Here is a 13,537-nt window from a genome sequence, read left to right on the forward strand (position 1 = left end):
AGGTGCTCCCTGGAGCATCTTTTGTCATAATATCTGGGTTTTGTCCCTGTTCCTGAAATAGCTCTGGAGAGATAAAGATGAAAGGAGCATCTTTCGTTATCATAATAAGCCCCTTTTAACCACAAAGTTAATGCAAATGAGGGGGCTTTTGGAAACCCCCTAAGGATGGGGATTGGTTGCCACAGATGGTTAGTTGGAATTTTCAGCCCCAGCCCCCTAACCTCTGACCTCTGGGGAGGGGAAAGGGGCTGGAAGTTGAGTTAATCACTAATGGCCAATAGTTTTAATCAACCATGCCTATGTAATGAAGCCTCCATTAAAAAATACCCCAAACAAAGGGGTTGGGAGCTTCTAGGAGGATGAACACATCAGTGATAGTGCAGGGAGAGTGGTGTGCCCACAGGGCATGGAAGCTCTATGCCCCTTATTCCGTATCTTGCCCTATGCATCTCTTCCATCTGGTTGTTCGTAAATCGTATTCTTTTGTAATTAACCAGTAATCTAGCAAGCCATTATTGCAAATTATCAAACTCAAGGAGAGGCTTGTGGGAACCCTGACTTATAGCCTGTCAGCTAGAAGTACCAGAGTCTTACACTTGTCATTGGTATCTGAAGTAGGGGGCAGTCTTGTGGGGCTGAGCCCTTAATGTGTGGGTTCAGATGCTAACTCCAGATACATAGTGTCAGAAAAGAGTTGAATTTGGAGGATACCCAGCTGGTGTCAAAAGATTGGTTGGTGTGGGAACCCCCCCAAAAAACACATTTAGTGTCAATGTGTGTGAGTTGGGGCACCTGGGTGGTGCAGTTAAGCACCCCACTCTTGGTTTCAGCTCAGGTCGTGATCTCAGGGTTGTGAGATCGAGCCCCACATCGGGCTCCATGCTCAGTGCAGAGTCTGCTTAAGACTCCCTCTTCCTCTCCCTCACCCCCCTAAAATAAATAAATCTTTAAAAAGTTGAGTCATGGAATGCATAGAAAAACAAATTTTCTTTTACCTTTCCCCCACTTAGATGAGATGGAAAGGCTAGAGGGGGTGGGAGTGGGAGAAGTGCCCTTCCCTGGGTAGGATTAGACTCTGGTACAGTCTTTTCCCCTGAGGAATGCTCAACAGTTTATTTTTCAAAGATTACCCTTCCCCTTCCCCTGCCAGAGCCACAAGGGAATCTTTCTCAGCAATTAGCTATGGAAACCAGGTGAGGTTCCTGGAGGTAAAACTGTAAAGGTGGGTGGTGTCCCTTTGGCTGTGGCCCCCGAGAGTTCCTCACTCCCATGCTAGTCCATGCTCAGCCTCCCACATTGCATCAGTGTCCCTACCAGCTGTGGCTCCAGTGGCTTCTGCTCCAGGTGATTCTCCAGATTTCAGGGCAGCAGTTTGCCCTGCACTCAGCTCTCTTATGCGTCCAAGGAGAGTCACTGATTTTGTTTGTCCAGCTTTCTCTCGTTGTAAGGGCAGGAGTGACAACTTCAAAACTCCTTGTGTGCCTGAGCTGAAACCAGAAGTCCTGTCTGAAGTGGAGTGTTTATTTCCCCTTTTCTGAAGTATTTTAAAAACTCTACTGGGCTGCTGAAGAGTTTCAGGAAGAAGAGGTTTTGGTCTTCAAGTCCACAGAAGGCACTTCCTATGGATGAAATGTCCCTTCCCACATTAGAAACATGAATGTCCATATACAACACAGGCCACAGGGCTTGGGCACGCCCACTGTGCCTGACACACGTGGAAGCCTTCTTGCTACTTAGGGCAAAGTGACTCACGCAGCCCAGGCTTTAAATCCTTATTCTACCACTGACTGGCTGTGTGACCCCCCTGCCAGGCTAACCTCTCTCAACCTGTTTATCTGCCAGATAAATACCTGAGTAACTACCGCACAGGCCTGCTGGTAGAGCTAAAGGGGAACTATGTGAAAAGGTAGCACAGTACCTGGCACACATGGCAGCCGTAAGGTTCCTCAACCTCTCTGAGCCTCAGTTTCTTCTAGCATGAAATGAGGTTGAGAGGATTGTAAAAGGTCTTGCACTATTCTTGTGTGAAACGATTCATTTGATCAACACTGCAGGAATGACTGGGGATAAGGGCGGAAGTGGAGCCCACATTTACCCCATTAAGAGCCCACTGACCTTTTGTCCAGAGGCCTTAACCACACAGTTAACATAGGAGCTGGGGCTGTCTTCGGATATTCAGGTGATGATCAAGAAAGGGGCGGGGGCAGAGAGGTTATCTGGCAATTCTCACTTCCAACACACGTGCACATACACACACATACACCCAACTAACATCTGTTAGTTTATTTTTTTAAAAAGGTTCCAATACAAGGCCCCAGAGTAGTGCATGCAAACAATGACCCTCACGCCGCCATTGTCGATGGCCAGTACAATCTGCTACCACAGTCTGTGACCTGGTGAAGAGACCAGCTTCTCTCTTCGAGTACCAAGGCCCAATTATGCCAACGCGTGTCCAACCTCCCACCTGGCTGACGACGACTCAGAAGTACACTCTGTATCCGAACAGCGAAGACACATTGAGCTGCAAGTACGATGAGTAAGTGTCCTTAGTGTATTAGACATGGAAAAATACAAACAAGGCGTGAAAAAGAAAAGCCAACTTCGTTTGATTCCTGAATTCCCAGAGTCTCTTCCACACATGACCTAGATCTAGGGAGCTCTGCCAACGCCGCATCAAGAACTTGCTCGTTTTCTCATGAGATGGAGCTGTTTGCCTTGAAGGACTGCAGGAAGGATGAAATATTCACATGAGGTAAGCACTGGACGCTGTGGTTGCAATTCATAGGCCATCTTTACCTACCTGACGAAAACCCATCTCTGTAAATCCAACTTTGTGCCTGTGTGAATTCTGGGAAACGTTAGGGATAGAGAATTCTAATTTTGGTCAGGTCTATGATTGTAGAATATAGCCATGGAAGAATTAAATGGAAGAATTCATGGAAGAATACACCCACAAAGAATTCGATCACATCAGAAGGTTTTAGTTTGGTTTAGTATATTCAGTGTTTTTTTCCCTTAAGTTTAAAAATAATGTTTCTTATATGTGTGGTTCTTAATGCTCTTAGTTACTTACAGATTGCTACCTGGGTTGATTTCAGGAAAAGGGTATGTTCAGTCAACTAGTCTGAATTGAAATCACTAGCTAACAAAGAGATATACTCTCATAAGAAAAGTAATTAGGATGGAAAGCAGCATTTAGCTTCCGGAACGACCTGCTTTTTGGCGCAGAGTGTCGTCCTCTCCAATCAGAGAGCAATGACAGACTAGCAGTAGGAAGCATGCCAGCCAGCCATGAGACCCGCCATAACGACAGCAGGAAGGGCAGGAGAAGGAAGAAAGATCCTGTACCGGCAACACTTTGGATACCTGGTTGCCAACTTCCCAACCACAACGATCAGCAAGGCTGGGAACTTGGCTGACATCAGTAATCCACTCATATTACTTTGTGAACAGAACCCCAACATGAAGGGTCCTCCACACACCCTCCACCCACAACCCATTCCCGCACCCCTACGCAGGATCTTTTCATCCACCCCAAAGATCCAACAGATGCCAAAGAAATGTGAATAGTGTCAACACAAATACAGACTACCTTTACACCACAGTTCTTCAAACATTCTCAAGACCAACAGGGGTCTTCCCAGAAGGTAACAAATGGATCTCAGCTCTCACACCGGTGATCAGCAAAGTACGACCCATATAGTTAGTTAAGGGGTATAAAGTGACTAGTGGTCAGTTATTGTTCTTTAATCAAAAAGCATAATTGCAGGAACTCTACCTAGAGCTGAGCACACTTGAGTATCATGATGTCAGACACCAGTTAAGGATTATGTAAACCAAAGCACCAGAGCTAAATTAACAATTTCCCTTTTTGCCCTTAATTGATGAAGAGTTCAAGTACTGTGGTGCTACTGGAATGATCCTGGGTTGTGCCTCTTCAAACACTTCCATTTCCTAATACTAAACATTGGTAGGAAAATACCTCACTGATGCCCCAGGTTAGGACAGGATGAGCCAAAAGGGAAGAAGGCTGATCAACTAGCCCTGAAAATCATTTTAACTTATCTTCTGACTCAGGGAAGCTTCCACTGTCCTGGCAATGTTCCACAAAAGCTTCCCGATTACCAATCCTAAATTACAGACTGGGCCTTCTGAAAAAGCCCAAGTCAGAGTAATTTCACCAAAGTTCTAGAGGAAGGTTTCTCCAGGGACAGACAATTGTTCCATCAGTCATTCAGAGCAACATTTGGGTAGACAGTCTTCTCCCAAATACTACTGCCTCCATCGACCAAAAAGTTCACCACTCCTATTTTCTACCCCTGCACTGAAGTTTAACTTCCTGAAAGAGACAAAAGAGGATTAAACTGACAGGGAAATGCCCTGGTAAAACATTACTCCCTGTCACCCCCCTCTTAAAAAGAGGTGCTGGGCTCTCCTCGGTCTAAACTACTGCCTTCATGGCAATACCTCCCCCTTCTGCTGCACAGGTGGGATGTACCCGGCAGGGCAGAGGAAGCCCCAGGTGAAAAACCCACAGCTTAAGGGCGAGAGACTTCCGTCAGACCAGAGTAAGGTTTAAAGATACCCATCTTGTCTGTCTTGGCTAAAGAAAGTGCCCTATAATACTGCATAAAGACCAAAGACTAGGCAGGAGCAAATGGACCCACAAGGGCTGCCCAACAGAACTGCATTTAGTTATACTCAGTAATGAAAATTTAAAATCCCTTCTAAAGGGAAAAACCCAATTCAAAAAAACCAAAAAAATTAAAAAATTAAAAACCCAGGGAATACAGCAAATGAATGCTGATTCTTCCTGTTCTGGTTTCCACTTTATTACTCAACTGTAGTGGAAAAACTTCCAAGTGCACAGCACGGAACAGCAGACTGCCTGCCCTAACCTGTGTGCATCTTAGCTGCCCCCCTTCCTCCTTCCCCATCCGGCCCGCCAGCCCCGTCCTGCTCCACAGGCTCCTGCCAGGCCCTGGGCCCCCAGACGCCCTGCCCACAGTCAGTGGGGTCAGTCGGTGCCCCCCTTCTGTTTGGCCAGGGTACGCTTCAGCTCCCTCAGGTTCTCTGTCAGCACTTCCACCTCATCCAGGCGGCCACACTGCTTGGCATCAAAGATGTATGCCTTGATGTTATCAATCTGCTGGAGGAGGAGCTCCTCCTCTATGGGCTCCTCGCCCTCTGGCCCACTGTCACTGTCCATCTCAAAGGGGTTGGTACACGTGGCTTCATCAAAGGGGTTGCCAGGAACAGGGGGGCTTGAGGGCCTCTGGTGGGGATGCTCGTCTTCCTCATCGAAGGGGTTGGGTGCTGGAGTGTCTGGGTTAGTGAAGGGATTCCCTGCTACAGCCTCCTCTTCTTCTTCCTCAAAAGGATTGTATTCTTTGAGGATGCAAGCTGAAGGGCCAAAGGAAGGCTCTGCAGCAGGAGGGCTGGTAGTGCCTTCTGCTGTGGGGCTGGAGGGGTCTTCTTCATCGAAGGGGTTTAGGGAGGCCGGCTCATTTTGCTGTGACATGATGCTCTGGGGGAAAGATTCCTGGCTGAGGGCTGGGGGCCCGGACCACACTCTGGCTGGCTCGAGAGCTGAGATGGGCGAAGGGGTCTCCGCAGCCGCACTGCTCTGAACTGAGGAAGAGCCTAGATCCAAAGCATAAGCAAGGTGGGTACGAGGCTCCCTGCTAGGCTCCAGCTGAAAAGGCCTGATTTCTCGGAAGTCCAGGGACCGAGTCCGTGTATGTAGGGACGCGGCCCGGAACTGCTCCCTCTCTCGTTCCCACTCCCGTTCACAAAGCCTCTGCAGCTGCTCCCGCTGCAGGTCCTCCTCCTCGGCCTGCCTCCGGGACAGCTCAATGGCCTTCTCCGTCTGCTGCTGGTCATACTCGTCCTGCAACTGCCGCAGGTTCTCCTGCAGCGTGCGCACTTCATCCGCCCGCCCGGCAGCCTTGGCCTGCCTGATAAATGACGTGATGTTGTGGATCTGCTGCAGGAGCGGGTCCGAGTCTTCGCTCTGCCCCTGGCTTCCTGACAGCGGGAGCCAGCCCTCAGCCTTTCTCAGGGGGGCAGGGCCCCCTCGAAGGGGAATCACCTCCCCGTTGGCCGCACGAGACGCCAGGTCACTCCGCCTTTCCTCAGACCGTCGCTGGGATTCCAGAACAACCTGGGGAGGAAGAAACACAGTCACCAAGCCAACAGCAGCCACACCATCAGCCACCCCTGCAGTCCCGCTGTCCCTGTGCTGATGAGATCCAAATGCCACCTCAAGACTAAGGTGCCCTCCAACTGCTAAGTCAAATCCCGCATTTTGTTTTTCAGGGCAGAGAAGGGACAGAGCCTGATTTTCAAAAATAAATTAATGACAGTAAGTTAAGAGAGAAGATTTTCTCCATCTTAGATTCACTGGCCGTATGCTAGGCCTAAATCTCTGAGGTCTAGGGTCACTCATCTACACCAGAATCTCACACAATATCAAACGCACACATTCTTTTGTTTAGTATCGCAGATTCCAAAGCATTCTACGAAGAGCTCCCTGGCGTCTGGGTGCTCTGCAACCTGCGCTACAGGGACACCTGGCAGCCCCCATGGTATTCTGGATGAAAGAAAACCAGCAGAATCTCTGAAAGACAAAGAGGTCTGACCTGGGAAGAAAAACTATTCTGAGTCTACAGAGGAAAGGCCGGAAAAGAACAGAAGACAGACGCAAACTGGACAGCAGTGAGAAGCTCTGATTTAACACGACCTCACAGACGACCGCTTGGGAGCCTGGGGCAGCCTCTGGGCTCAAGAGGCCACCAGCATCCCTGTGTTTCACTCACCTGTCTCTCCAGGATCCTCTTCTTCTCCATCTCCTGCTTCCTTTTCCTTTTTAGCTCCTCAAACTGCTCTCTGGTTGGCAGTGACATCAAACCCAGCAACTTTTCCTGCAGGGAGTCACGGACAATTTTGTATTTAAATCCTTTCAGGAAGAAAATGAGCCCAATGAAATCCATTTGTAAGATTCCATCCAAGTCCCATGCCCCCGCTACCCCTTCCCTGCTCTACATTTCTCCACAGCACTTCTCACCAACTTATAAACTATCTATTGTACTTGCTTCTCGTCTACCTCCCTCCAGAAAAAAAGCTTTATGAGAACAGGAATGTCTTTTTGCTTGTAGTAGGACACGCAGCACCTAGCACATTGCCTGGTACACAGTAGGCACTCACCGAGTGACTGCTGAATACAGCACTAGTCAAAAGGAGAAGGGGCCTAATTCTCTGAAATACGGTGTTGGAAAACTAACCCAACAGGGCTCGGTCATTAAGCCCCACAGATGTTCACTGTGGCTTTCCCAAGGGGTGTTCTAGGCAGAAGCAACTCAGCTCTAACCAGCCAGGGTTAGTCCACCCGTGAACAATCAGCTGTTCCCTCCCAAGCAGTGGCCCAAGAAGAGTCCCTTAGGAGCTTATACTGAAGAAGAAATGGCAGGTAACAGCATGTCCGTCAGGCTGTACTCACACTAGCAAAAAGCAGGAATCTATCGGATGCCCAGTGAAAGGGGAATAATTAAAGGATGGTCGTATTCTACAGCCATTCAAACAGAAACTGGTTAAACAAACACTATGTAAGAAGTGCTTTATGATATAAAATTCAGCGTTAAAAAGAAAAGATATAAATTTGCAAATATGCACTAATCATAACTAGTTTGTATAACAAATACAAATGAAAAAAAGAGGAAAATATACTAGAATGATGTGTGATAGTATTGGGGACATAGGATTAAGAAGTTTTTACTTTTCTCTATAATCCAGATTTTTCTCTAAATGTGGCATAACTATATTCACAATTTTAAAAAGTAACAGATGTACAAATAAAGAACAAATTATTGGCATGGTCTGCCTTCTGAGAGGCAGGAAAGCAGGGGAGGCAAGTGAGCTATTTCGGCCACCACAGGATGGCTTTACCTGCACAAACAGTGTAGCTGAGTATCTCACCATCCTCTGCAGCCGCACGGTGTTTGGATGTGGCGGAGGGTCCTGGTTCAAGCCTAAGGTTAAGATCTTCTTACTGAATTGGAACAAACAGAGCAATGTAACAGGTGCAGCCAGCCCCAGAAACAAGGCTGAAATCTCCGAGTTGCCAGGCTTTTGTGCCAGGACCATCCGTGGAGAAGCGGGTTAAAGCTCCACAGAATGTCCTTGAAGGCGAAGCCCATTCCTTACCCTCTCGCTGTATCCAAGGCCCCTGACACAGCACAGGGTGTCTAACCAACACTCTGCCATCGAGGAACTGACCACATATGCAGGGCCAACTTCACGGGTGAGTGACCTGTGCCTGGTTTAATATTCTGGTGTCACTGTCTTAAAATTCTTTTCTTTTTTTTTTTTTTTTAATGGGAGCAGGGCCTAGGGGGCCAGTGAGGGACTTCCTGGGCTCCTGGAGTGGGCTGAGGTGGGGGAGGCAGGAAGAAACTGGCTTTGCCAGGCTGGTACACAAGCAGAAACTGGGCCAGGGGGTTTGTGGACAGTGCTGGGGGCAACACTGGGCAGCAGGAGGCCGTCGTCACTCCAAGACCCGTATCTTAAAATTCTTAGTAATCCTGACCAGGGACTTGCCTTTTCATTTTGCACTGGGTCCCACAAATTACATAGTCAGTCCTGCATGGACAGATGGACAAGGCTTCCTCATCTCAGCTGTCCCACTGAATCACTACACTTTCTACTCCTCAGAGGGCTGACTTAACCCCAACAGCCAGGGCATGGTTAAAATGCGGCTGCTGACTTGAAGAAAGAGTCTGGGTTCTACGCTGCCGCACCACTTCGCTAGCTGTGTTGCATCTTCTCACCTGCAAAGTAAGGGTATTAATCCCGACCACACTGGCTGACTTTGGTTGATAAATGAGATGGGGATACAACCAATGGCTGGTACAAAGATGGTGTCGATAATCAGCTGCTGTTTAATAATAACGAACCTTAGAAATCTTAACCAAGTTACTGAGACGTGTTGAGTGCCAGAGCCGGCACCCACCGCAGCCTGCTCCTCACACATAACTCCCTGTCACTAGGACTCTGGGTAAAGTCGGGCCTGCCAGCTGCCCACCCCCTCACTGAAACAGCACCTCCTCCACGCAAGGCAGCAAGTCAGACATCACCTCACAGGCCTTACCTTAAAGCATCTATGAGCTCGTACACTTTCTGCACTTCCACTCGAAGGTCACCGGCATGTTCCAGACTATAGGTTGTCTCCCCAGCACTAAGGAAAAATCACGGAAATGTTTGATTCAAGTTTCACCGTGCTGACTGGAGAGTGGTGTGAAAAAGGGCTCTGAAGGTTTAGGGTCTTACCAAGGGCGACACGGCTAATTCTCTCCAAGTGGAATTATTTCACACTCTTGTATATAATGTAGGGCTCATTCCTTTTCTAAACGTAAGTGCTAATTAACTGGAAGCTGCTTTTAATTTGCAGATGCCACAGGAACAGATGTGTGCCTCAGCCTTTAAGGACTAGCTCATCACCAAAATAAATGCAAATGAATCTACTTCAGCTCACTCTCCCTGAACAATTTCACTATACCTAGTAAGGCATATGAAGCGGTTTACGAAATAAGCTGGTTACCCTGCATCCGAGGAGAAAGCAGCTGGCTTTTCTCCCTCAAAGACTACCCCCAGGGAGAACAGGAACAACGAGAACGCTGACCAAGGAATCCCCAACACCTAGCGATCCCCAGCACGGCATTATATCGATCGCCACGTGCTCCCAAGCCTCATGGACAATTGCTCCCTCCATGAGAAAAGCACTATGACACCAAATTAAGCAGGGAGGAGACAGGGGATAACTGCCCCGGGGTGGAGCAGGGGACTGCAGCGAAGGCCAGAGGCGGCTTCGCGCCACTTAACTCCGAGGAACAGCAGTTATTGTGTGATCTTAGAACTGTTCCTTTACAAGTGTGTCACCCATCAGGCCTGCAATGCAAGTGCACTGACGATGGCTTATCGTTTCTATCCGCGGTAACCAGCGCATGCCCAAGCCTCGTCAGTCCTCCCTGAAGAGAAAGCCACTTCAGAAGACCTTGCCGCTGTTAATGCAGCCTCAGCAACAGCCACTCGGCTCCCTTCCTGAGGCAGCAGCAATTTAAGTTAAATAAGCAGGAAGGACTGCTGCGCTGACCTGGTTTCCTGTCTGCAAGACAGCCCTAGCTGGAAAAACCTTGGTGTGTGCTGTAACTGGAGGATCCAATAGGTGGTGTCATCATCTCAAACTGCATAGTTGGCAAGAACATCAGACCAGAACTGGGAATGCTTGCACTTTGTCTTGGTATCTCCAAGTCACATGGAAAATAACAAGGCTGGCTCAAATCTGAAAGCACCCCTCCCCTGCCCTCCTGGTCTCAGTCACGTCAACCAAATGTATTTCCCACAGAGCACCTATCACGTCTGCAGTTATCTTGCTCATGATTTGTTCACTTGGTTATGGCCTGTGCCCCCAGGTAATGAAGCTCCAGGGCCGCAGACACAGTCTTCACCGCTCATAGCTACAGCCCCAGGACCTAAAATAGTACTTGGCACATAACTAGTGTTCAATAAATACCCATTGAATGAATGAGGAAGTAAAATGCGCTTAAAGCCCTTTAGAGCCAGTCTTTGGAGAACGAGTCGGAGTTAGGCATCTGGAAATGTACTCAGCAATGGTAGTTTCCCAGCTGGATGGGGAGGCCCCGTGACCCACAGCTGCATCTGAGGCACAAAGCAACAAAAACAGACTCGGGGAAGGAGCCCCCTGGGTAACGAGGTCATGAGGGAAAGTTGAATGCCAGCTCAGACTGCCAGGAACACAGTTCTCCTTGCTGACATCCAGGAAGAAGATAGTCCTGCTCTAATTTCAAACCAATGGGCAAAGGTGGGAGGAGGGGTGTTGATTCCAGTAAGTTCCAGGTAGGAAAAGGGCATGAGACAGGTGCTCCAACCCAAGGATTCTCCATTTAGGGGAGGTAGATATCAGAATCACTTGAGCTGCTTCTCCCAACCTACTCACAGGGAGGCTATATGCTCCACTGATTGAAATTATTGCTCAGGGAACTGCAGGTAGAAAAGAAAATGTGTCCTTTCCTCCTGTTCTTCAGAACCAGTGCTCTTGGAATGAAAAAGAGGAAGAATGGGGTACAGAAGGAGCAAATATAAGGGAAGAGAGGCCCTAGGACCGTGGTGGCTGAGAGAGCTGGAGAAACAGGGCATCCTCCCCTTCTACTGTCTGCTGCCAGGGGCTGCAGACACCCAGTTGCTAGGCCTGGAGGAAATGGGGGTGGTCTACAATGGTTTCCCTACCTCTTTTCTGTTCTCTTCCCACCTCCTTCCCCTCTCCACGGGCTGGCACACACTGGGGGAAGGAACAGGAACTGGAAGAAGAGCCCCAGAGCAAGAGTAGAGGCAGGGAGACATGCAAGAGAAGCAGTGTTTTAGCCACAAACCAACTGGGTTTAGCTGTTCATATTTTGTAAGTCAGACATTTACAGGCTCGTAAGTAGAAAACTCCTTAAGGATCATATAAATGAAAAAGTTCATTTTCTTTTCATGTGAGATTCACACGACAGACTTAGAATGTGGTCACTGACACCATGAAGGAAAAGCCAAGCTTTGTGTTTTTTGTTTGTTTTTAAGTAGGCTCCATGCCCAACATGGGGCTTGAACTCACAGCCCTGAAACTGAGAGTCACATGCTCTACTGACTGAGCCAGCCGGGCACCCCAAGCTTTGTTTTGTGGAGACAATATAACACACTACCATGGTAAATGGGCAAATAAAAACACAGGTTTGTTCTAAACAAGGCACATTTAATTCCGCATGTATCACTACAAAGGGGGCAGGTGGGCAATGCAGGCTTAAGACAAAGGTAGGTAACCCTCACATAGAGAGCTCTGGATCCCATAACTGTTTTTCTGCAGGTCGGGAAAAGACTTGCTGCGATCTGATTCTGTGGTAGCACTTCAAATTCGAGCTCACCTATCACTAACCTGCAGGAGGAGCATTGCTCTTTTTTTTTTTCAATATTTTTTTTATTATATTATGTTAGTCACCATACAGTACATCCCTAGTTTTTGATGTAAAGTTGCATGATTCATTAGTTGCATATAACACCCAGTGCACCATGCAATACGTGCCCTCCTTACTACCCATCACCAGCCTATCCCATCCCCCCCCCCCCAAGCCCTCAGCTCTTAAGAGAGTGTCAGCATATTTTTTCAGTAAAGGACCAGATAAAAAAGAGGCCAGACAGCCTCTGTCACAACTATTCAACTCTGCTGCTGCAGTTGTAGTCTGCAGTTACAATCAAACAAATGGGCATGGCTATGCACCAATACAATTTTATTCATTAAAAAAATGGCAATAATAAGTATTGGCAAGGAGATGGGAGAAACGGAAACACACGCACTGCTGGAGGAAATGCAAAGCGGTGCAGTCATTTTGGAAAACAGTCTGGCAGTGCCTCAAAAAGTTTAAAACCTAGAGTTACCATATGACCCAGCAACTCCACACCGAGGTATAACCCAAAAGAAATAAAAATTATATGTCCACAAAAAAACTTCTACATGAATATTCACTGAAGCATTATTCATAATAGATAGAAGTGGAAAAACCCAAATGTTCATCAACGGACTAATGGGTACACCAAACGTGGTCTACCCATACAATGCGTTTGCCCGAGTGGAACGGAACGCTAACACGTGCCGCCGCAAGGGTGAATCTTGAAAACACTACACTGTGTGAAAGAAGCCAGACACAAAGGATCATGTATTTATATGAAATATCCCAAACAGGCAAATCCATAGACAGAAAGCAGCCCAGTGGTGGCCAGGGAGAGGGGAAATACGCAGTGACTACTAATGGGGGTGGGGTTTCCCTGGATGATAAAAATGGTTTGGAATTAAGATAGTGATGACGGTTGTATGACTCTGTGAAGAACCACTGACCTGTACACATTAAAAGGGTGTGTAAATTATTAATTTTTTGGTGTGTAAATTATATCTTAGTTAAAAAAAGAAACAGATGGCAGACTAGATTTGGCCCGTGGGCTGAGGTGTGCCGACCCCTACTCTAAAGGAAACGGTTGCTCTAAGCCCTGACGCCTCAGTGCCGGCCTGAAGCAGCACCCCCCCTGCCCCCCCCGCAGGCACACGAGCCACACTGTCCTTGCTCACCTCCAGATGCCGCACTCGGCAGCGGTGCCTACTGTCTGAGGCCCTTCCCGAACCTCCCCCATCAGAACTGGGCTCCCTTGAACATGGCTACTGAGGACTGTAACACGTGCCACACAGAAATACAGACATGACAAAGATTCTCCACAGCTGGTCACAGAAGAAAAGCACAGCCAGAATTAAGATTTTCATTTTCAGCCCTGAGGAGCTGCGCTGAAGTGCCAACAAACAGTCATCACTGAATTAGAAAAACAGAGGACCAGCTTACTTTAATGATGCTGCCATCCTGATGTATTCAGGAGCTTTCTGGTCAACCTTCTCCATGCAAAGTCGTAATTTCTAAGAACAAAACAAAAGAGGTGAGTGGTG

The 13,537-nt window shown here is 47.9% G+C and overlaps 1 protein-coding gene across 1 annotated transcript in view; it reads right to left on the reverse strand.

Annotated features, from left to right (window-relative positions):
* Window positions 1–2,268: 2,268 nt before the first annotated feature.
* The window catches only part of RBSN (rabenosyn, RAB effector), a 28,232-nt gene continuing 16,963 nt past the window's right edge, over window positions 2,269–13,537 (reverse strand). Inside the window, exons 8-12 of the mRNA XM_045812358.2 lie at window positions 13,437–13,507; window positions 9,146–9,232; window positions 7,945–8,047; window positions 6,819–6,923; window positions 2,269–6,163 (exon numbers count right to left, since the gene is read on the reverse strand). Of these exons, the coding sequence (XP_045668314.2) occupies window positions 5,018–6,163; window positions 6,819–6,923; window positions 7,945–8,047; window positions 9,146–9,232; window positions 13,437–13,507 (1,512 nt within the window). The 3' untranslated portion in view covers window positions 2,269–5,017. The remainder of the gene's footprint in view (window positions 6,164–6,818; window positions 6,924–7,944; window positions 8,048–9,145; window positions 9,233–13,436; window positions 13,508–13,537) is intronic.

This window comes from Ursus americanus, chromosome 14 (assembly GCF_024610735.1).
Source record: "Ursus americanus isolate L20-20 chromosome 14, mUrsAme1.1.p, whole genome shotgun sequence".
In the NCBI taxonomy this organism is placed as follows: Eukaryota; Metazoa; Chordata; class Mammalia; order Carnivora; family Ursidae; genus Ursus; species Ursus americanus.